Source organism: Pecten maximus, chromosome 9 (genome assembly GCF_902652985.1).
Source record: "Pecten maximus chromosome 9, xPecMax1.1, whole genome shotgun sequence".
Lineage (NCBI taxonomy): Eukaryota > Metazoa > Mollusca > Bivalvia > Pectinida > Pectinidae > Pecten > Pecten maximus.
This window is the reverse complement of record NC_047023.1, coordinates 29,997,277-30,021,248: the sequence shown is the minus strand read 5'-3', so window position 1 is coordinate 30,021,248 and position 23,972 is coordinate 29,997,277. Positions and strand designations below refer to the sequence as shown.

The following is a 23,972-nucleotide window of genomic DNA, read 5'->3' as shown; positions in this document are numbered from 1 at the left end:
GAGCGCCGGACATTTCATTACACATACACGACGTTTACTAACACGGCTATTTGTTGATTTATTTGCAGAACAAATGAAGGTGGAGTAGCACTAGCGGTAACCCAGCAGCAGCAGCAGCCTCAGCATCAGTAGTAGTGGTAGTAGCCCGCCTTCGCCTCAGCCAGCACAACTATCAGGACAGTGCTAATGATACGACTCAACTTGGACTGGGAAACTGCGGGACACAATTCTTAATTAGTGATATCCCACAGAGGCAATGGCCGAGTAACACCGATGACATAGCATTATGACTTCACACGCACGTGGACGTAGCGATTCCTCCGGACATTCTAGGATACACTGGTGATTTCCTTGGATACGTGTTTCGGTGGAAATGATCTTATCTTTGTTGTATATATATATTATATATCTCTTCTCTCTAAAGTTTTGCTTGGATGTTTTGTGACCTAGGAGACCTATTCTCGGTTTATCTGTGAATGATTCATATACTTGATTATGCTTAGGAAAAGCAAACTTAAAAGTCCTCGAAGTAACGTCAAAGGAATATACCTGATGACTCTGGTGGAGGGGCTATACCTGCAGTTACTGCTCCTGTGCGGTAAGTATATACAATGATTTTACAGGGCCAGGGTCACGACAGCCCCGGGTCTTTCGCTGTCACCAACGGCACGCACACATACACGCAATTATGCTGAGCGTAAGTACAATACTGTATAATAATCTGCCTTTTAATCTAGCTACTGAAAATTTACCTTTTTTAAAATTTTCTTTTCATTTTTGAAGAATTAAAAGACAACTTCAATTAATTTTTTTGACACTAACACGAAAACGATGATGTTGCCTAGCGACACACAACCGTGATTAGATACTTTTTCATGAAGCAAACTGTTCGTACAAAATTAAGCTGGTTACTGAAGATGAACTTGAATGTTTTGTGGGGATATTTGATCAGAGGGTATGTACATCTTATATACTATATTGTACACGTACATGTTTCATGTAATCTTTTTTTAAACTGTCTGATAACTCCCGGAGAGTGGTTTCTCCGACATTTTGCACATGCTAGTTCGGAATGTCAGAGTTTTATCTGGATAGTATACACGCCGTGCTATAAATGAATTTCGAACTCATTCAGCGATATTCTCACTAATAACATGATATCTTTTCTCCTTAAACAGTTAGATAAATTACTTCTTCTCGTAAATTATATGGATTTTAATGAGAAGAATGGCAATTCTCTATGACGATCATAATTAGAACTTGAAATTCGGATCCAGTCTTGGTGTGAGATTATCCAATAATTATAGTTTGCTTTATCAGATCCAATTATAAATCAATTATAACCTCTCTGGAGAGATATCATTTTTTCTGTAATTTCCCACTCACAATGACACCCATTACTGTATTATATCTACTAGATTCTTTTTAATCGACATGATTATATTTTCTGCCTGATATTCAGATATACTTTGCGTTTTACTTTGGGATTCAGTCACGACCTCCGACGAACATTCATCCTAATGGTTTTCCTGCCTTTAAATTTTACACATGTCAATTTCATTCACATCATTTTTCAGACCAAGGGCATTCTTTTCAACTCTATAGATTTTTGTTTAATGTTATTTGCGAGATCTTTTGTTCACGGCGGGCGGTCTGTTCTGGTTTAAACGGGATTGACGTTAGAGATTGTATGTAGTCTATGTATATTTTGCTATTTCAACTCAGAAATGGACTGGACTGCTATAATTGAAACACTTCCACGAAGTCTTACATTTTCATACAAGAAATAATACAACGAACGATTGTTTATCCAGATATACATTGTATTACAAATTGTAAACCCCAGTTCTTTGCCGTTTTATAACGAGATTTCGGGAAAACCAGCAGACGCACCGCTTTTTTTTCTGAAATGTGCCGTTTTCATTGTCGTCTTCATTTAAGAGTCGCCAGTACAAATAAATCCACTGTAAAGTCCGTATTTGTCAAACAGCGAACATGCATCAAGAGAATGTCAATGTGTCATTTAAAAGGTACATTTCTTTAGAACCTGCCGTAGAATTTCATTATTTTTTGATACCATCCTATTGACCGCCTCGTCTACACACACTGTGTTTTATTATAAACCTCATCTAGGCCATACAGTATTTTATTATAAACCTCATCTAGACCATACTGTATTTTATTATAAACCTCATCTGGACCATACAGTATTTTATTATAAACCTCATCTTGACCATACTGTATTTTATTACATATCTTCATCTATACCATATTTTTTTTATATTTACCTAATTTAGACCATACTGAATTTTATTACATATCCTCATCTAAGACTAAAACCATACTGTATTTTGCTGCATTTCTTCATCTACTGTGCACTGTTTAAAATTGTCATTACCTTCCTCACCTAGACTTTCATTACTCGTCAAAACTAGTGTGTTTCTAGAAAAGCTTTTTTAATGGCATGATCTTTATTCAGACGATTTTGTGACTAATCCAGACACCTCTTCGCGACAACACCTTATTCTTTATAACGTCCATTTTTGCCTATAGCCTTTCGCTTTGTCTAGACAATGCTGTTTATTCTTATTTTTAGAACGTACAGGGAAATTATGAAAAGGACAAACGAAAATTTAATATTAAAACATTCAAAGTGACCATTGACTTTCGTTTGTATGATATAGCTTCGTTTTCTTATGTCATCAATATTTAATCAAGTTTCGAATTCTTGTGATACGTTTTTGAGGACTAGTCTATGTGTCTTTTTTGTATAAACGCATGGGGATAAATGCGATAATGAATACATTTTTTATTTGCTTAAAATTTATGATCAAATAAACGCCACACGGTTTAAATTTATTATATATCGCTTATAATCTGCCCGTTTCAAACGGAGTCAGTCTCAGTAATAGTTCTGACGTTATTCAGTTTATAACTTTTAAATGTCAGTAGTAATGATAGAATTTTTACATAATTCCTTAACTTAATTTCTTTTCGAGGGTGGTTCGATAAGGTTTACACTGAAAGCTGTTTCCCTTACCTAAACTAATGCTTTCTAGTGTGAAAGTATCAGATAGGTCATGTCTGTGGAATATGTGTTGTTGTAGTAATGCCATTGTTTTAATATATATTTTGATGGATTGTTAGCCGATGAGAATTTGCAGTACATACATCTATTAACAACGGGCTTTACATGCCATCTAGCTATATATACACTATAAAAAATCTGTTTGGTCGAATAAAAATATTGTTTATATAAAACACGATAAATACAACATTCGCCTGTTATAGTTTGACAAATTGTATACACGTTTAACCATGCTGGTATCCACTGATAAAGATAAAGGGTATGAGAACGAACACGTTTTCGCGAAATACGCGTGTTTCATGATATTGAAATGTATAAATATTTATTTTAGAAAACTGCAACATGCATCGTCTGGATTCAGTGGCATATTATTGTAATTTTACAAACACATATACTTTTATATCATCTGTGCACGCTTTCGCTATTTAATTTTTTTTTTTTTTCACATATTGCAATGCCTATCGGTGTTGAACAGATTTAGGCATGTAAAGAAAAAAAATGCGTGTTCTAATCATAGTCCAAGCAGCCATGAAACAGAACATTATACATGTATAAGCAAATGATTAACCATAGTGTGAGACCCATCACCACGTGAAATTGGAAAAGATAGGGCGAGTCCCCGTGAAACAGACCACGTGACATTAAAGAAAAACGTGTTATCCTCGTAAAACAGACCACGTGACATTAAAGAAAATCGTGTTATCCTCGTAAAACAGACCACGTGACATTAAAGAAAATGTGTTAATCCTCGTGAAACAGACCACGTGACATTGGGAAGCTAGTGTGAATTCTCGTTAAACAGACACCGTGACTTTGGAGAAGCTACATGTAGAATGAATTCCCGTGAAACAGACCATGTGACATTGGTGAAGCTAGTGTGAGATCGCGTTAAACAGACCACGGGACACCAAATAATTATATTACAAGACTTAAAATAGAACACACTAAACTGCAATAACAACACGCGTGAAACGGACCACGTCAACCTGAAATAACTACATGTATAATGTAAATTTCGTGAAATTGACCCCATGACACTGAAATACAATGTAACTACATGTATAATGGACTCCCAGTACTCGTGAAATGGACCACGTGACACTGAAATAACTACATATATAATGCTACTCCCTGTAAAAAAGACCACGTGACACTTTAACAATTATGTTTTGAGTCCCCGTAAAAGACCATTTAGAAACACATAATGGTGTCGGAAACGATTTGCAATAAAACAGTTACAGTAAAAGGAAGTATAAATTGTATGTAGATTCTGTTTTCAACAGCCTTTGTTACTTTCAATGTCAAGAGAAATTTTACCACCAGAACAAAACACAACTGAGCGTGTATAAATTACCTCATCGACACCACTTTTACGAATCGCTGACGAGTACAATTAGACCATTAGTGTTCTGTTAAGTTTATGTGGTTTTCCATCTATAGAAGAGATCTATATAGTCCCCACATTGTTTACAACTCGATCAATTAAACATGTCCATTAGACAAGAGCGTTGTCATAATATCATTTTTATCGTCGGAGGTTAGTGTGTTTTTATATCGGTTTTATTGTCGGGTATCAGACGATTTAAATTATGTTCATCCTGTCTATTCATATATTATTAACAATGATTATACATGAACCTACAGCACCACTGTCATTGTGTATTAAGAAGCTACATCTTATCACATTATGGATTATAATTCATGGCATGTAACTCACGCGAGGGATTATAGCTACATAACTTACGTGGGGTTTATAAATGTAGTTACTACATTGTAGTTACATATACGTAACTCACGTGTGGGATTATAGTTTCATACACGTAACTCACGTGTAGGATTATACATGTAGTTACATACACATAACTCACGTGTAGGATTATAGTGACATACACATAACTCACGTGTGGGATTGAAGTTACATATACGTAACTCACGTGGGGGATTGAAGTTACATATTCGTAACTCACGTGGGGGATTGAAGTTACATATACGTAACTCACGTGTGGGATTATAGTGACATACACGTAACTCACGTATAGGATTATAGTGACATACACATAACTCACGTGGGGGTTGAAGTTACATGCACATAACTCACGCGTGGGATTGAAGTTACATATACGTAACTCACGTGGGGGATTGAAGTTACATATACGTAACTCACGTGTGGGATTATGGTGACATTCACTTAACTCACATGTGGGAATTTAGTGACAGATACATGTACGTATAACAAATATGTTATATTAAAGTGGCTAACTCAAGTGTGTGATTATAGTGACACACGTTCGATGCAGCTCATTTTGTTTGCCATGGACATACGAAATGCAGGTGTAAATCATGTCACTCATGTTCAAAGTGTGTATCATTAGTAGCGCACTGACACTATTATTTCTACACGTGTACAAACACGTGTATCATTGGTCAAGTTGTATCTTCCCCATTTTTCTGAACGTACATGTATAGCGACTCGTTTAAATTTATATAGGCGGAGTTATTACTACACACACCGACGGCATTCTGTTTTTGAGATCGCCATGATTTGAACCATCACAGTACCTGCTGGTCCGGGCCTATGGGGGCAGAACAGCCGACATTCGTAGTTGTTTGTGTTGGGCTACATGGAATAGTGACCCGAAGTAGAGGAAGGTCTGTTCCTAATTTGTGATCAGTTCCCAAGCCATTCATTCTCACAGTAGGAAACCATTACCCGGGAGTGTTCACATAAGTATCCCTGGTCATATTGAACACTCCTCACCTATTGACTGCTAATAGTACAAAATGGATAAATTCCTGATTGTAGAACTACAGGAGGTGGCTAGGTGGAATAATTTGGTGGTGTACATGTACAGTTTGGGATTTCTGTTTAAAGATTTACGTTTTTCGAGCTCAACATTTTGCCTTTACAATTAGTTTTTTTTATACACAAGATATTTCTAAATGGTAAAACGTAGCGCCCTTTTTCTCAGAAATATTTTATGCCACATTACGATAGGAAATCTAATCTGCCATGTGCACACTTCAAGCTTTCAATCATACATTTGTACATGTATATACTGATGGTTGTTTGATGGATGTATCAGGTAAAGGAAAATGATGTTTCGTCATGTCGTAAACAATGTTCCTTGGCATTATCGAGGGATAATACATCTAAATCGGAAGGCAGCAACATCGTAGCCGGAAAAGGCCGGTAACCCAGTGATAACATTGGCGGTCACAGTCTCAAAGGGGTCGTCTAAGTACATGTAATATTACACGCAAGAAAATAGTAATAAAATGGCGAGTTTTATCACATCACTATAAACCTCGTTATTCGTGCAAAATAGATTGAAATACCAAGGGATGTATAGCTGATATGAGAGTCCCAATGTATTAGGGTAATATATGAATAACACTTTTGAACATATCGAGAACCATGGAACTATAAATAGAGCTCTAGCACTTTATGCTATGTACAGATTTGCGTAAGATATTAACCTGTCGACGTATAAATTGGCTTTGTTCCTTTTAATTAATACAAGTGTAACAACATAGTGATAGTGTTATGTTATCGTAAAAGTTCCCCGATTTGTAATAAAAAGTAACTGAGTTCAAATCCCATTATTTGAGCCATTCATTAAAAACAATACGTATTTGCTCATGTAAATTAGGAAACAACTTAAAGACAAAACGTGTAACAAAGTAGAAATCCTCTGGATCGATGAGCATACAGTGGACTTAACACTTAACGGACTATATTAAAAATCGGATCGTTATATGGTGATAATATCGGATAATGATCCGTACGTACTTGATTAAGGCCAAGTCAATCGAATGTGAAGCTTCATAATGAGATGAGTACGAGATAGCAATGGGGTGCATGACTGTCGTGCTGCGAGGAGTCATGGAGCTGTAACGATCGGCAGAGGGACCAATCAACGTCAACTATCCCATGGGCCAACTGGGTCTCTGCGCAAACTCCGAGACGTGCCGAATGAACGGAATTGCTTTGGTGTCATAATGTAATGTTATTAATCACAATTTTACGAGTTTAAAATTCAGTATCAATCTCAGCTGAGCCCGCTCTGTGCACACAGCAATATCTAAACCCATTACGACGATACCTCCCCGTACTGTTGAAAGATTTCAAAGTTATCTTTAAGTAAAAAGAGAATGGGCCCCAAGTCTGTAATGAACAGTTCATCAACTTTTTGCAAGTCTGGTGGGATCAAGCTTATTGACGTTTTCTATGAATCATTCCAACTCGATTTTTTCCTGTTTGAGAATATTCTAGTTTAAACATGAATGCATTTTTCATGAGTATATTGCCGATACTAGCACATGAACGTTACCATTACCACTGCCTGCGAACGCCATTTTCGCTGTTACCGATTACAATGTGGATGCCACGTCGTTTAGCACGGTTTAGAGTGTCATATGTAGAGAGCTGTTAATATTTATAACTACAAAGTACCCATTAGCGACATTAAAATCAGAAATATCATTTAGACAGATAAACGACAGTGTTTCAATTTGGGTGGTGATAAATCTGGAAACTGTTTGTGTATCTGTCAAATTTTTATACAATTCTTAATTACCAATCAACACTTAAACTTCAAGTACCGTAAAGAGCCAAAATACAGTCGTCTGAATCTGTCAGAGAGACGTCAATTAAACGAAGGCAAGGCAATGATGATGCACTGTTTGTCAGTGTTTAACAGTTTTGTTGTTTTTCGCGTTAATTTATTTTCTCTGCTTATTGGTACATGCGTACATCATACATTATGCCGATTGTACGTGGGCTATTAATGACTCGGACTGTTGATGAGCCGTATAACAATACAAAAAAATAAATAAACGACAAAAACAACACAAATCATTGAACAAGATATACATATGTATCCGTTGTTGTATAGTTGTTTAATTTCGTGGGACTGATGGTCGCGACTTCCCATTTTGAAAATATTTCTCTGGAACTAAATATCGAGCGACACCAGATTGCAATAACATTTCGTAATTACTCACACAATTATGAAACCAGGCGTAAATAGCTTTTATATTTAATTTCATGGTGTCTTCAGGGACAGCGAAAATAAACATAAAACAAGTGCAAAATAGGATTTTTTTAACGCATTTCAAACGCAAGGTCAGCGGTTCCAGACAAGTAAGCGGTTATAAGTAGCGGAGCACCACCGTCCTGGATTATCAAGTGTAAAGAAACATTGAATTAATTCATAATAATAATAATAAAGTATAGATTTCAGCGATCTATGATGCAAGTTGCTTAAATGCTTTAGGCTTTAGGGAAACATAAAACCTTAAGATATAGATTATATCGAACGATTCTCTCGACTCTCATGCACAATGTCGTGTTCATTCGACCGTATCTTAAACTAGTTGGAATTTTATATATACCGAATTGAATGATACAGTGACAATCTGACATTCCGCAACGGAACCTTAGTAGCATTACTCAGTATTGATTTCCTGTAATTCATTAAAATTAAAGATTGTGAATAATTCCCGGACTTGTTTGCATTTTACTTTATCTTGTAGACGGGAACTTTATCATGGCCTAAGCGGCAAGTAGACAGGGAATAGAAAATGTCCCCTTTATTGGGACAGCTGGCATTCAATGATGAAGCCGAGCTTTAACTTGTCAATTACGAGATTCTTTGTGTACTCATGCGTTGGGACGCCCGCATACATGGTATTGATTCCCATCAATGGTACATGTAATTATAACTATGTCGTAACATATTGACGTAATGCCGCGATGTTAAGCACGTGGATTTATATCTAATTTTGATAGCTTCTGTAATTGGTACTTTGGATAAACGCTCATGCGCTGTATCAGGGTACATACTAAATATAGACCTATAAACGATTGAGTTAGCAGGAATTTGTCGTTTAAGGTTTGAAGTGTGGAGTCATTTCATCCACTGACATGCATTACTTTCCATACGAGGTTTATTTCCAAGAGCTGTGGATAACGGCGTGATTACTGGATTACTCTGTGTGTTTTATTTTCTATTGTGTTAAAGCTATTGCCTTCTTCGTGATAACGGGATTAAGTAGGCATAACTGGAGATAAAGCAGGCAACCATAAATTTACCTTGTTCAAACAGGTGTAATGGTATTGCCAATTCATTTTCATTCCACATACTTGAAAAAATGTAGTAAAGAGTGGTGTCATTTACTAGAATATGCCAAATTGGCCTGTATCGCTCACTTGCTTCTAATGCAACTTTGAAGTTGATATAGGACGTTCATCAAATATGATAGTAGGCTTGTTTTACCCCATCACCCCAGTATACATGTACATACTGCTAACTTAATATAAGGTCTCCTGGTATCTTTGGCATTGAGAAACTTTAAAGATATTAGTATATGTGACCCCTTTGGCCTTAAATGTATGCCAAGGTCATTCATTTGTAGCCTTTAAACACAGCATGGTATAGCCCCAGTAGCATCTCTCTGGACCTTTTGGTTATTGAGAAGTTCCTCTCTCAGTCCGTAAACATAAGTAATATATTTATATTTATATATTGGATTGCAATGTATTGTTTTTTCGCCTGCTACGGTTATTAAAATGAAATCGATTTCGTTTTGTTCGGATTCAAATGGCACATCGTATTTTCTTATTACGATATTTGTTCATTGTATATTGTTCAATTCCGAGTCATTTCGTTTACACTTTCATTACATACTAGCAAACAACAGCCTAGGATTTCTTTTACGTGGCACGAACGACATTCAGAAATAAGAGCAAAAAATGAAATTCTATAACGAGAACGCAAAAATTGCATTTCGACATGACTGCCTATATATCACATCTTTGTGGCTGCTGCATAAGCACAAACTTTATTTATATACCGTCGTTATGCATTTGAGTATGACGTAATAACTGAAACACATTTGAATTAGAACAGCACACCTGCTCAACCAATTTCACGGGGTTCATGTGATGACAATGCTTGTTGTTCCCAGTCATTAACCGACTCGTTTTGCTATATGATTTTTTATCTTCGGCAGTCTATATACGCAATCGGGAAGTAGTTTTCACTGTTCCGTAGATCACCTTAAGGTATTCTGTTGCTAGTACACGAGTGAGGTAAACCGTCATATGTCCGAACATTTTGCACTGTTTTATCCCCTTCGAAATCGACATGTTGCATCCGGTCTGCATATCCATTCAGGCTCTGTTTAAAAGCGCACTACCATCCCTTACGTTAGTTAATTTAACGTTTGATACCAACTTGGGCTGTCTCGCGTTTGTTCGGGAGAGTCTTGTGGTTTGACTCCTGCGATGTTATCTCTCCCATTTTCGTATAGTTAATTATCCATGATTTACGCGATGTGAGCAACTATAATTTGAATCCCGGGCTTGTTGAAATTACTTGTCCGTACTTAAGAGATAGTCGAAGTAAAATATTACTGTTCTGCCCTTCTAAGAATATATGACAAAGGAAGGGGCCCTGGCGCGGGGGTTATGACTTGTTGGTAGTCACTATACACAAGTAATATTGAGAGCTGTTAACGTCTCATGCGGACAATATGACCAGCGTATATGACACAATCGTACATATCTGTTTATTACTCTGTCCTGACGTCTTACCTAAAACTAGTGACTGTTCTATCCAATAACTGTTTCGCAGATAAAATAGTGTCTGCGAAACAAAGTCAATTACTTAATTGTCCTCGACATTGGAATTGCTTGATGTCATCCGATGTGGCCATTGTTCTCGACTATTCAACACTATAACTGTACAGACTGTGTATAGTACACATACACTTACGGCTTTAATTTTCATCCTTTCCGTTAGTATTTTGACATGACACGTCAACAAAGATGACACTCACTTCCTATGATTTCAATTGTGTTCCAAGTACTCCTTTACATCCTCTGTCGAACTTGCCAATGATCTTTATAACATTTATTCCTCTCTGTTTATATCGGTCTCTACTGTCACACAATTTGCATGCTTGTTTTTCTCTGCTGTAATATGGGGCTCGACGAATGCCACGGCCTCCTCTTGATTGCTATAATAATGTCCTCGATCTTGCGTTTCGCTCTCACGTTTCTGCTTTTTCATGGCTTCATATCATCTGATGTGTAGTATCTTTCGACGACATTTAATCCCAAAACCAATTTTCCTTAATTCTTTTATTTTGCAATTTTAGATTTATACCAAGCCCTTTCGCGCGGGTTTGGGTCGATTCGTTTAATTGGGATCATCTAGGTTTCGACTCCTCTAAATAGCAAAGGGGAAAGATAGAAACGACTTATATTTAAGTATATCCAGCTAGGTAGCCGTATGCCTGTCTGGTTTATTTGCTATTATATTTAGTAAATAGGTCCTTACCTCAGGATCAAAATTTAATTATATTGACTGATTAGCTCATCACGCGGATGTAACGGCAAAGGACCTCTCAAAGGGCCATAGCACCGGCGCCTGGGACCTTTTGAATTTTTGAAACCCAAGTGTTCATTCTAAGGGTGCTATATATTCCATCTGGTTTTGGGCAAATTGGTTCATGGGGAAAATTCTATTGTTCGTGAAAGAGGTCCTTTCTGAAGGTTTAAAAAATATTTTTCCTTTTTATATAAGTACAAGAGCTGTTAAACACACTACTCAGCCGGGCTCTGCTAAACTTGGGTCTAAGTTTGCAATTCGGACAGTGCTTATACATGAACATGTGGCCAAGTCATACGGACGAGTAGACGATCAACCGGTTTTCAATATATTGTATTGTCAACACAGCAAATACAGAACAAAATATTCTGACATAGAAAGTATTGTTATAGCAAAGTACTTACAAAGGGGATCGGAAAATAGGCTAGGCCCTTTTCTATTCTTTCCCTGAACAAGTTATTGAGTTATGAATTTATTTTTTCTTTGCAATATGCAATAAAAGTGATATCAATATTTTGCTACAACAACCTTTGCGCGTATATCAACATGATATCAACTCCGGTGCACTCAACTCTTGAGGATATATCAGAGTCTCAGAATAAAATATAGTTACTAAGTAATCGGCGTATAGTCACCCTAATTGTCTGTCTCCTTCCCTAGTGCCATTTTTACATGTGATTATGATCTGTCTGCGTCGAGCTTTACGTGGAATGGAAGGCTTAGATTATTGAAAGTCACAAATCTGATCAGTCGAGACAATATATTTTTACAGGAATAACACTATTTCATATTTTGTAAATGTAGAGGTGACTTGGCTATATTTTTGTCTTTTAATTTTGGTTTTTGTCTCCGGCCCGATGTTTTAATACCATGCGTACTTTAGTGTACGTAGTAAATTCATTTGAATAGAGGTACAACGTACCGGGTCAGGATATTAACACGTATCTAGTTTTCTCTTATGAGAAGTAAATACAAAAATAGTTAATAGGCTATGGGGTGAGATAACAGGCAATTTTCGTTTGTTATAAAGTTATACAATAAAAACCAAAGCAAGCTTTTGTTTTGATTTTGATCTAGCTGTTTTCTTTCTGGATTCCCATACATTTAGCCCAGAGCATCAAGGAAGATGAGTCCTTGATGAATGAAAAAGCTGTATGATGTGCTTCTATTTTAATCATCGACATATTTGAAGGAGCTGTTCACTGGTGGACTCTTTGTGTACTTACTTGCTTACGGAAATGTGGGGGAGTAAAATTTCTAATGTATTGTATAGGAAGTGATGGTGCCTGGTATAGCCATACTCTCATTTTAACTCTAGGTATATATAACTGGGAATGTGCCGACGGCGGTCAGTAGATATATTAATTGTATTAACTTGTTCTCAGGACACGACACCATGTATAGAGAGACAGGCAGCCTCCCAATTATATGATCACCTCATTCTCTTTATGTTTATGTGTCTGCACTCAGAAATAAGGTTACAAGGTCTTCTGCAAACATACCACTCTTTCATACACGAAGGCAAGTAATTAAAATAATGTTATCCCAACTCATCGAATACGCAATATTCATATTTCTACAATAATCATCTGCACCTAATACCACATTATACATCTATCTGTCTTTGATAATCACAAGTTTGATGTATGAATAATAAATAAACGAATTTTTTATACTGTAATATTGGTGGGAGATCCATGGACATGATACATGTATGTACACTAGATACAGTACTGATTATGACGGTAAGAAGACGTTAATACATACATATATAAAACAGACCATGTGGTAGCACTAGATAATTGTGAGAGTTTTGTAGTTTTGCACCGTTCTCCATGGTACAATATATAGATGACATTTATGCATGCAAGGAAAACACCGGGCTGGCAGCAGTGTAGTATTGTAATGATTCAACTCCACGGAAGGTAATTAAGGCAAGAGAGAAACAATTAACAGAACCCAGCAGTAAACAGTACACTGCTAGTCATAGAGAGGGAAAAAACCCGCACGTCTTTTGTCAAGGAATGTTAAAGGGAACATTGGCCAGCATAGAAACTGGGGAAATAAACAAGATGTTGGGCACGATGAAATCGCCTTAAATATCGTGAAAACTTCCTAAAGTGCACTGTCCACAATCATATGTGAAAGTTAACAAGTTATGTGACAGCGCTGTTATTACGGTGACCTTTTTAAGTGTTTAATTGTAGCTCTTTAAAACCCAATCAAACACGAATTATACTCCAGCTGTGCCTTTTAGAATGACTTTTATAGGTGCAAGAACGCTGCCGCACTCTTCGTGCTTAATATATAACGTGTAAAGGGTACGCTCAACGTCATATCATACACTTAAAATGGACGGTTTCAGTGGCCTATGAATAGTTTGATGAATCGTTTCTCTTTCGACCTTGACCGCGCATTCTGGCGGACGGTAAAGCCCTCCACTGGTCTACGGGGACAGGACTGAAGAGAAACAAAGCTACATTACAGACAATCAAGTAGATGTGTCGTATTGATTACGTTCTGGTGTTGTAATAGTGCTGATCACGCGTAGTTTCAAAACGGAGTAAGGCTTAGGTTTTGCCGAGTCTATCCTTGTCTCATGCCACGGTTCAAACGTAGATCCATCAACCTGCTTCGTAAAGGCTCGTGTTACTTAATCTGCAGACAAACTCAATAGTCACACTGTCTGTATTTTTTGCTCGAAATGGTTCTTCTGGTTTCAAGTATTTCACAAACATTGGTCAGATAGACGCTTTACTGTGTTGATACTTATTCCTTCCATCAGTTTCACCATATATGACCAGGTGTCATGCTACCGTGGTCAAGTACGTATTACATTTCAGTGTGATGACACTATAATTGTCACAAGTGACTGGCTCATCCGCGAACACAGTTTTATATGATCATATATAGTCTTGATTGACAACCCGTATACGTCGGATACTAGTGTTGTAACAGATGTCAAGAGCAGAACTGCGAAACGAAATAGTATATATAAAGAAATGTACACACATACATACAGTATTGATAACGAAATGGTTGAAATTGACATTACATGTATGTGTTTGTGTATGTTAATACATATTATATCTATAACGAAAATGTTTGACAGTGACATTACGTGACTGAGAAGGTTACGTGTACTATATAGAGTTTTTATAACGAAATGCTTAACAGTAACAAAACGTGTCTGAGAAGGTTACTACATAGATATCTATAACGAAATGCTTAACAGTAACAAATCGTGTATGAGAAGTTTACTAAATAGATATCTATAACGAAATGCTTAACAGTAACAAAACGTGTCTGAGAAGTTTACTACATAGCTATCTATAACGAAATGCTTAACAGTAACAAAACGTGTCTGAGAAGGTTACTACATAGATATCTATAGCGAAATGCTTAACAGTAACAAAACGTGTCTGAGAAGTTTACCACATAGATATCTATAGCGAAATGCTTAAACGTGACATGAGGTGCCTTAACAACGTTAGTATATATGATGATTTCCTCGATTATGACGTCATATGTGAAAGTCTGATGCGTAATGGTGAACGTTACCTGATCGATCATAGAGATTAATTAGCCGTTTGATTGATGCATGGATTTCGACAGTGACATCTAGAATGCTTTCGGTAATCGAGGGAATCGTACAGACGGGAGTTTAGTCAGGAGATACAGACCTGGTCGTTTTTACCAATATGCGGGATTATACAAAAATTACATGGCTGTTGTGTTAGCGGGTTGTTTAGGGAGCCGAGGGATAGGGATACGATTCATAAACCGTCTTGATGTCTGGTATGCTAGTTCAGAGATCGCACGTTGCAGACTTGGCGGGAATTTATTTATAAGGAATAATGTCCGGGGAATTGAGCAAATACACAAGGTATTATTCTTCCATTAGTGTATAGGCGCAATATCCAAACGCCGGGGTCATTTACATTCGGAACTCATCTTACAAGTCCGTTCACTGACCTTCTCTCCCTTCTAGCTGTCTGACCATGTCAGAATATGGACAACAGTTGGAAACATTCGTAGTTGTTAGGACATTCGAATGTAATACTGTCACTGCCTCGAGGGTCTTTGCCATATCGGTATTCGGGTCAGATGTACCATATGGCTAATGCAGTTATAAATATCTGCACCTAAGGAGGTGATAATAAAAAGAATAGATAGTGGGGATTGCAATCTGTTTATTCAAGCGATCGCTGGGGGAATTGTCAGGCCTGCCGCCCCTTGGGTATCCCTGATAAGATACCAATAATTTTAATAGAGTTAGATACCAATAGTTTTAATAGAGTTTAACGATAACACGAAAGTACGGTTCTAGTCGACGAGCAATTTGGTAATGATCGGCGGGAAAACCAGGGAGTATGGTGCTGTTGAATCCCGACATTTATGTCACTGCCGTCTACATGTTACTGCGTTTTTGCTGGTAATGGGTTCTGATATGCCTAAAGCTATTAACTTAAACAATGCTTTTGACTTTCGTCACAAATACTGTACCTGGACGGAACCACATCTATAGATAACACACTGTTACATATATACGGCGAGACAAGGATATCTATACAGTGTATCAGATGAACTTATAAATACATGGATTTGTATAATTACCATCACAATAAGGGATTGTGGTTGAGTGTTAGCAATGGCGTGCTCAATCATAGTTGTAGGCTCTGATACCAGTCACTGTTTGCCCTAGCAGACACATTGTACAGCACTAAAATACATTTATCAGTTGCTTACTGTATTCAGCTAACAACCTCGATGAACTTCTCTGTACAAATACTTAGTAACATATGTCACCGTGTTTATAAAATAATGACAATTACATATTCGAGGCGCAATGACTGAAACCGCTCCCTGCCAGTGGCGTTTTTGTGTCTTTTTTTTGGGAGGCTGAGAAATAGGGCGGTCTGTGCTTTCGTGATTGTGTCCTTGGGTAAGACACTTTACTGTTGCGCTAGATGGCATGCTACAGGTCTCTCATATGTGGTCCACTGAGGTAGCCACCAGCTACTATAAGGGAACCCGCCTCAATATGACCCTGGATGTTTATGGGGCGGTAGATCAAACGAGCAAACAGACAATTGCTACTATGATTATCTAAATACATCAAAAGTGCTTTTCTGCTTTATATTTCACAATATGGTCCTTTCTGTAAAGAGCTGACATTATATACTGTAACGTTTAGGTCTGTTGTAGCTGTTTTGACAACTCTCGAGATAAAATTAAATGTACCGATTCGACCTCTGTTGCAATGAAAACCATATGTGCACTACATGGCCTTTCTATGCCATCTGAAAATCGAAAAGTAACATATATTATTTAACTTACATGTCGGTAAACGGGCATTAAAAGGTGTCAGCGAAAGGTGAAATTAATCGATAAATATGTAGCACTGACTGGAACTAGTGAGCATTTCTTGTTTCTAAAATAGCTTTTCATGTCTGCTGTTCATGGCGTTCGGGCGATATATCATAGCACGTGTAAAAACCCTTCGGTGGAGTAAAGTGACGCAAACAGCAATCATCCCTTTATAGCACGTGTGAGGTGTCAGTGTATAAGGCAAAATCCTATTGTTTCATATTTCTGTTATATGCTTGCTGGATAAAATATAACGCGAATGAACGCAACTTGTCATGGATACGACCAGCGTTATACCAGACAAGTAATCGTTATACGATTTCTGTTTTGCTTATAGAGTTTCTTGTTGAAATATCCACATCGTTATCATCCTCAAAGCATTGTTGTGGCTTTGGTTGGGTATTAGATAGAGACAAACTAAGCCCTATTCCTCCCATCATTAAATTGTTTCGGTATTATATATATTGTTATTTATTGATGCAGCGATGCTAATTGTTTGACCTGTTGAACTGTTCCGGCGCCGTCTCGCAGGAGAACAACATGGTGATTGATTGAAGTTTTCTGAATTTATCCGTCCATCAGTTATATCGGGTGGATCTTCACGCCTTCATTCTCTCACCCAGTGTAAAATCTAATTTAGAAATAGGATACGTTATACAGTTTCGGAGGAATGCCCTCATTAGGAGCAGTCACAGGGGGTAATTCAACATCGTGTTACAATAGGCGCCAATCTTACTTGCCTTGCACGTCGTCAACATGCTGCTGTATCGGGAGTTGTCCAATCAGATATCCCGTAATAAATAGGTGTCATGTTACTGAGATTTGGGCGCAAATTAGATCAAGATTAAGTATTTCTCATTGTGGCGGCGGTGAACAACATGTAACAATTATTACAACACCATGCTATCCGGGAAGTGTAATTAATACACAGATTAATTATTTTTAGTTCAATATCGATTAGATATATTTCTTAAATAAATGTTGATTCTACTAGGACTTACGAGTGATCATGATGACCTAAAATGTTGATACAATATGGCGACAGAGGAAAGTAAAAAAAATAGGTCTAACGAAAAGGCAAAATGGGACGAGGACTCGCAATAACTCTATAATTCAATACATTTCATCATTTCCATTATTTGATTTAAATGTGGGTACTGACTTAGATCAACATTTTATCTATCATTCCATTGATGTATTGATCTCCATCCAAACCAAAATACAAAGCGTGATATTCCAGATTGATTCAGGGATTTACAACTACATTATGTACTTACCGTTAAAACAAAATACAACGTTAAACAGCAAATGTATTTCCACACCTGTGAAATACCAGAAGAACCTGACATTCGAGGTATGTGCATGGAATCAAACGGAATAACACCTATTTTTTTTCAAATTGAATACATTTCTTCATAATTTTCAAACTGAAAAAGTTGACTGTTACCATCATGATGACGTTTGTGTCAAATTCAACATAACATACATTTGCTTCCGTCTAGTTTTATGACAATACATATACACCGGTGTCACAAATGTAGATTGGGAATACTCTTGTATAACATTTGATGGTTATTCCTTAGAGACTGTCACAAGTTGCGGTAACATGTTTACAAACGTTTATTTCTCCTTTCACTCCTTGAAATGAGACTGTATCTCTGGGCTAATAAGGGAACACCCAAAGTAATATCGAAGAAAACATACAAAATTGAAAGCATATCGCATTACTGCTACTATCAATAACTATTCCAAAGGAAATTAGTGTTTTTGAATTTGATAAAATGCACTGTGCAACTATTTTAAAGTAGGTATCTATACGTTCTACGATCTCTGAAACGTGCAATCGTATGATCGAGATTATTCAATACTTGGTTCTAGCACTGCTCACTTCACAGATATGCATGTGTTATAATAATTGCAACAGTTGTATTTTAGCGGCGCCATGTCAGATTATTTACATTGACCGTTGAGCCAGCTTTCACGGTAGCTTATATGATGTTATATTTTGTGGCATTTTTTGACGCTTGTACTTCATGTTGCATCTACTTTCGGCACTGCGATTTAAATTATATTCTGCAATGGCAGGCGCCAATGCAATCTCTGCCAACACATGTGTAGTCTCCGGATTATTAGAAAAGCGCATTTTGTCAATGTATCAACTGTCAGCTAGTCGTTCATCGTTACATCAATGACGGGTATATTTAACAGTTGTATGAATTTTCAAACTAAAAACTTCAATGGTAAAATGTACGGATCGTTACATGGGTTATGTTGTTTTATTGGTATTTTTAAATGCATAATTATTTTTCCGGGCGGTTAATTTCGCGATTTCGATATGCAAACTATATGCATTGGGGTAATTTTCGCGATTGATCAACTTTCGTTTGTAGTTCGAGACTACGCAAATTGATATCAATAATACGTGTGGGGGAAGTTTTCGCGATTAAAAGGACTCCTAGTAATTAGCGGAACTTTCCCCCTCGCGTACATTTTCACGTTTACGGTAATTATCAATAGGACACTATTCCCTGGATTCTGCTCATCATGTTGCCTATTCGGTGTTGCGTAAAATCGGCGTCTTTCTCAAATAGTGATTCGATAGAAAAAACGGAGATGTTTAAATGGAGATGGAATTTAGCTTCATTCAGAACAGATAACGAGTAAATGATAATTGATATACAACATGTATTTCGTCATTTTGATAATATCCTTAATAACAGTCAATTAGATTTAGGGGCCGCGGAGGCCGAGTAGTTCAGGTGTCCCGATACCTTATCACTAGCCCTCCACCTCTGGATTGCGAGTTCGAAACCCAGGTGGGGCAGTTGCCTGGTACTGATCGTAGGACGAAGGTTTTTCTCCGGATACTCCGGCTTTTTTCCAGCTCCAAAACCTAGCACGTCCATAAATGACCCTGGCTGTTAATAGGACGTTAAACAAACTAAATCAAAATGAATTAGATACAGCACTTAAATGTAGCATTCGAGATTTACACTTCCCTGCTCTTTCAATGAATGTGGGATTAAATTGTATAATTCTGGAAATAGTTTCTCAAAGTGTGACTTCCTTTTCAACCATGATTTGGATATATCAACGTTTCTGTGAACACAAATCGAAAGAATACCGCAATTTTGCGGTAGCTATATAAATGTCGTCTACACACCTTGATACCAACGTTAATCTCCCTCACTATTGACGAATCGTGAAAAAAACTAATCTATAAAACATGCACATATGATATCACGGCTTAATGTTTTAAAATGTACATTCGTTTAAGTACTCCTGTTTTATTTTAATTCAAATATCGTTTAAAGGAAACTTACAGCAAACTTTCTGAGACCACACAGTGATGACAAAAATGAAAAATGTTTATTGTTCGACTTCTGTACGTACATACAGGAGATTGCTATTAAACAAAGTGTTTGAAAAAAAGTTATTTTAACGCAGCAAAGGTTCCATACCTTTTAGATAATATGTTGTACATAAGAAGAAATAAACTTTGAAAAAGGTTGAGTCTTTGAATTAGAAGAGAAATAAAAAAAAATGATACATGCATTGCGATCTATTTTTGCACAAGGATAGTGCTTTGTTATTCATACAAATAAAGCAGAGTAATCAATCAATGAAAGATTTGCACCAACAGTTAACAATTCTATCCGTAGCTACAAATCCCTTCATGTATTAACGAGAGGGAGCTAATCAATTAATGCACATTAATTAGCTTTGTTTTAGGAGCTAATGAGTAATTAATTTGGATCACTCTGAATGATGGAATCTCCCAGGATGATGACAAATAAATTCGCGTCAGGCTACAATGCATAGGTATGTACTAGACTGAACATTCGGAACACCTCGTTTGTGCTGGATGTAGTACATGGACCATTCCAACACGTTTCGTACTCTCACTGTTGCCTGTGGATATGAGAGTTTAAAGTGAAATCGATTGCTTTGTCCAGAACCAAAGTTGGAAAGAAGCGTAAAAGAAATATATTTTATTTCCCCGGAGAAAGAAGGCATGCATTGTTGTCTGTCTGCAATGCCCAGCTGACGGTTAGCGTTTGCTGTATCCGTGAATAACGAAAAATTGCAGTAACTACCACAAATCCAGTTTGTAGATAGGAAGAAGTGAAAATTACAGTATATGACCTGACGAGAGATGTGCTGCATTCGTATAAGTATATAATTGATATTAAACGATTTCTCGCTGAATAACACACATATTTCCCCGAGTAAGACAAAAATCGGTAGATTCTGGCAGGGTGAAATATTTGCTGTTATCACCATGAAACCATGCAATTTTCTATCTTTTTAAACATGGTATAGACAACAAAAGCGAAATAATATATGCGTCGAAAACAGTGGAAATAAATAACTTTTCGTCTCGAATACATATGACATGACGCCTGACGACAAGACGTCGCCATTTGAATGGGATACTCAAAGCTATTGCACAATTTTCTGCTCTTATATGGTATACCTGGTAAGTTTTGCTTCCATAACTGCTATCAAATGAACATGAAAAAATTGCATAACATTTTAAAAGTGTAGCAAAATAACCGCCACTCCTATCTAACTTTGATTCATTTTGACCCGAACCGGGAAAGTCGGCCGATTTATCCGTTTTGATCTTTCAAAAACAAAAGTTATATTAACACTTGTGATTATAGAAGCTGTGATAAATCATGAACTGATCAAGTTAATATTTTTTGCCATTTCACTATTAAGATACAATATATATTAACATTCAATGTGTTGCAATCTACAATCCATTTCCTTTCTAGGTATGTCATTTTTGTCAACCATGTTGCTTTACTCAGCTTATGAAGGAATATGTAGCATGTATGCTTGTATTCGATGACAATTTCAAATAAAAGATACGATATGCTATCAAAATTCATTTTGCTATAGATATGAGTGCTATGATATTTGTATCATACACAGAGACAGAAGACCAGAATTCCGTTGAAACAATCACTAATTAATTATCCACAGCATTTTAATTTTCGTAGTTTTTTCTATGCAGGTATGTTTTTGAATTCACATAGGCATCGGAAATGTTTTCGAATATTATCTCGAATAACGGACACAATGCATATTTAAAAATTAAATGAGAATTTCTGTATCGCGATGAGGGGGCATATACTTCTACACAACTATGGACAGGTGTCAAGAAAAATCTTGTGTTTACACAATAGAAGAGTCGAATTGTCTGGATAATGTTTTGTTGATAACATGACAAATCCATTTATTGGAATTATAAACATGAAATGAATTAGAAATATACAAGGAATTCACTTGTTGCGTTATATGATCATTATATTTGCATATCCAGAGTCTCAATGCCTTAATAACTTGTTCTGTAGATTATATCTACTTGAAGTCTGCTGTATAATGTTTTAAGTCTTTTCAAATATATCTCAAGTATCTTTCGTGTTAATCAGGATTTCGTTCTTAGTATCTGAGTATTTATACAATGTCGTCATATAACATATCATTTGTTGCCGTGTTCTTACAGACAGGACATATCCGAATACCATGTACAAATGAGTATAAGTTAAAGATGCACACGGCTGTTATAAAAACACTGCTTTTATATAACCTCTCGTATTATGCAATATATTACTGATGTGCGGCTTTTCTGTTTCATATATAGTTTTGAAGTAGCTATCATCTCTTTTATGAGAAGTGGGACGGCTTTGATCTCACAATCAGGAAACAATGTGGGGAAACAAATTACCTGAAATAAAGCTAAGACAAGTATATCACTGTTTGATGTGTGTTTTGTAGGGGGAAAGTACAAGTATGCTCTCAATATTAATATATCATGGTAAATCCATGGTATATATATGTAATCTGTATTTTCCTACATCGTGTTGTGGATTTGAAATCACATTTCGTTGTCTCACTACTGTGATAAATCTACAAGGCAATTATTGCTGCATAGGTTGATATTTGGTTTTGACGAGAAGGCAGTTTTTCTTTATGAGTTGGGGTTTCGCTAATAGGAGTCTGCTTGTCTGGTCGACATAGCCACTTCTGTCGGAGGCCAAACAGTAGCCATATAACCAATAAATCGGTGACAAACAGGGGACGTCATGGAATGAAATTGTAGAAATAAGTAAGGACCTCTCTCTGTTTTGCGGATGATGTATATACCATAGCGGCTGCTCACGCCTTTTCAATTCCCCACTTGATATAAAGTGTATTTATATTTTGGAGTATATTAATCCATGATCTTGTTCCGAACCCTTTGATTAAGTGTTCAAGACAACCATTGTGCGCGGCAAAACTACATCGTTAATTCAGCGTTGCTTGGGCTTTGTATAAAGGCAGAACTCCGTTTTCTATTGTACATTTGTACTTAGTAACTACCGGTCAATATTGAGAAAACCAAAGAGTTCCTCACGAATTATGCTTTCAGACCTGATAACGTTTCTGCGCAGGTCATTCATAAGAGGATTTTCCCAGAGAAAATGTTTTTGCAAATATCTAATGGAGCGAAATTATAAAACATTTGACAAACGAAAACGAATTACAGCTGTTTAAAATTAACACATTAATAACCGTAATTTGGAATATTTCATTTTCATCTTTTTTTTTTTTTTTTTTTTAATTTTTCAGAGAAAATAAAGAGATGAACACTGAAAGCAGATCAAATAGGTTGGAGCTAATCCATTGTGTGAAATAAATGGTTGGGACCTTAATATTTCTAGTGTATAATTATAAGACCTTGCTAATTTTGTACCGCAGATTGTTTTAATTTAGTAGGGACATAATAAAATTGTAGTGTAATAACGACCCTGACGAATCCACTTGGTTGATTAGTCAACCCCTCCGTTTTTTCCTGCGATCCTGATCACATGGTATGGCATCATATGCTCATGTCATGTATACACTAACTTTATAACCATTTCCCGTCATTTTCCCGAATCGTTCAACACTGTGATTAGTTACGAAATGGGCCTATACAATCATGCTTAACAAGAAAACAATATTACAGCTGAAAGACGATGAAATCCAAAGTCTAAATGTTAATTATAAAAGTAAATGAGTGTCTTTGTTGTCGGTTGATTCTTTTTTATAATTGTTATAATGAATCTAGAGATAAAGTTAACGAT

At 36.6% G+C, this 23,972-nt stretch overlaps 1 protein-coding gene across 7 annotated transcripts in view; it reads left to right on the top strand.

Annotated features, from left to right (window-relative positions):
* The window catches only part of LOC117334412 (zwei Ig domain protein zig-8-like), a 180,340-nt gene that overhangs the window by 86,226 nt on the left and 70,142 nt on the right, over nucleotides 1-23,972 (top strand). For all 7 annotated transcript variants that reach the window (XM_033894015.1, XM_033894013.1, XM_033894018.1 and 4 more), the window contains one exon: nucleotides 69-598. In XM_033894015.1, the coding sequence (XP_033749906.1) occupies nucleotides 496-598 (103 nt within the window). In that variant the 5' untranslated portion in view covers nucleotides 69-495. The remainder of the gene's footprint in view (nucleotides 1-68; nucleotides 599-23,972) is intronic.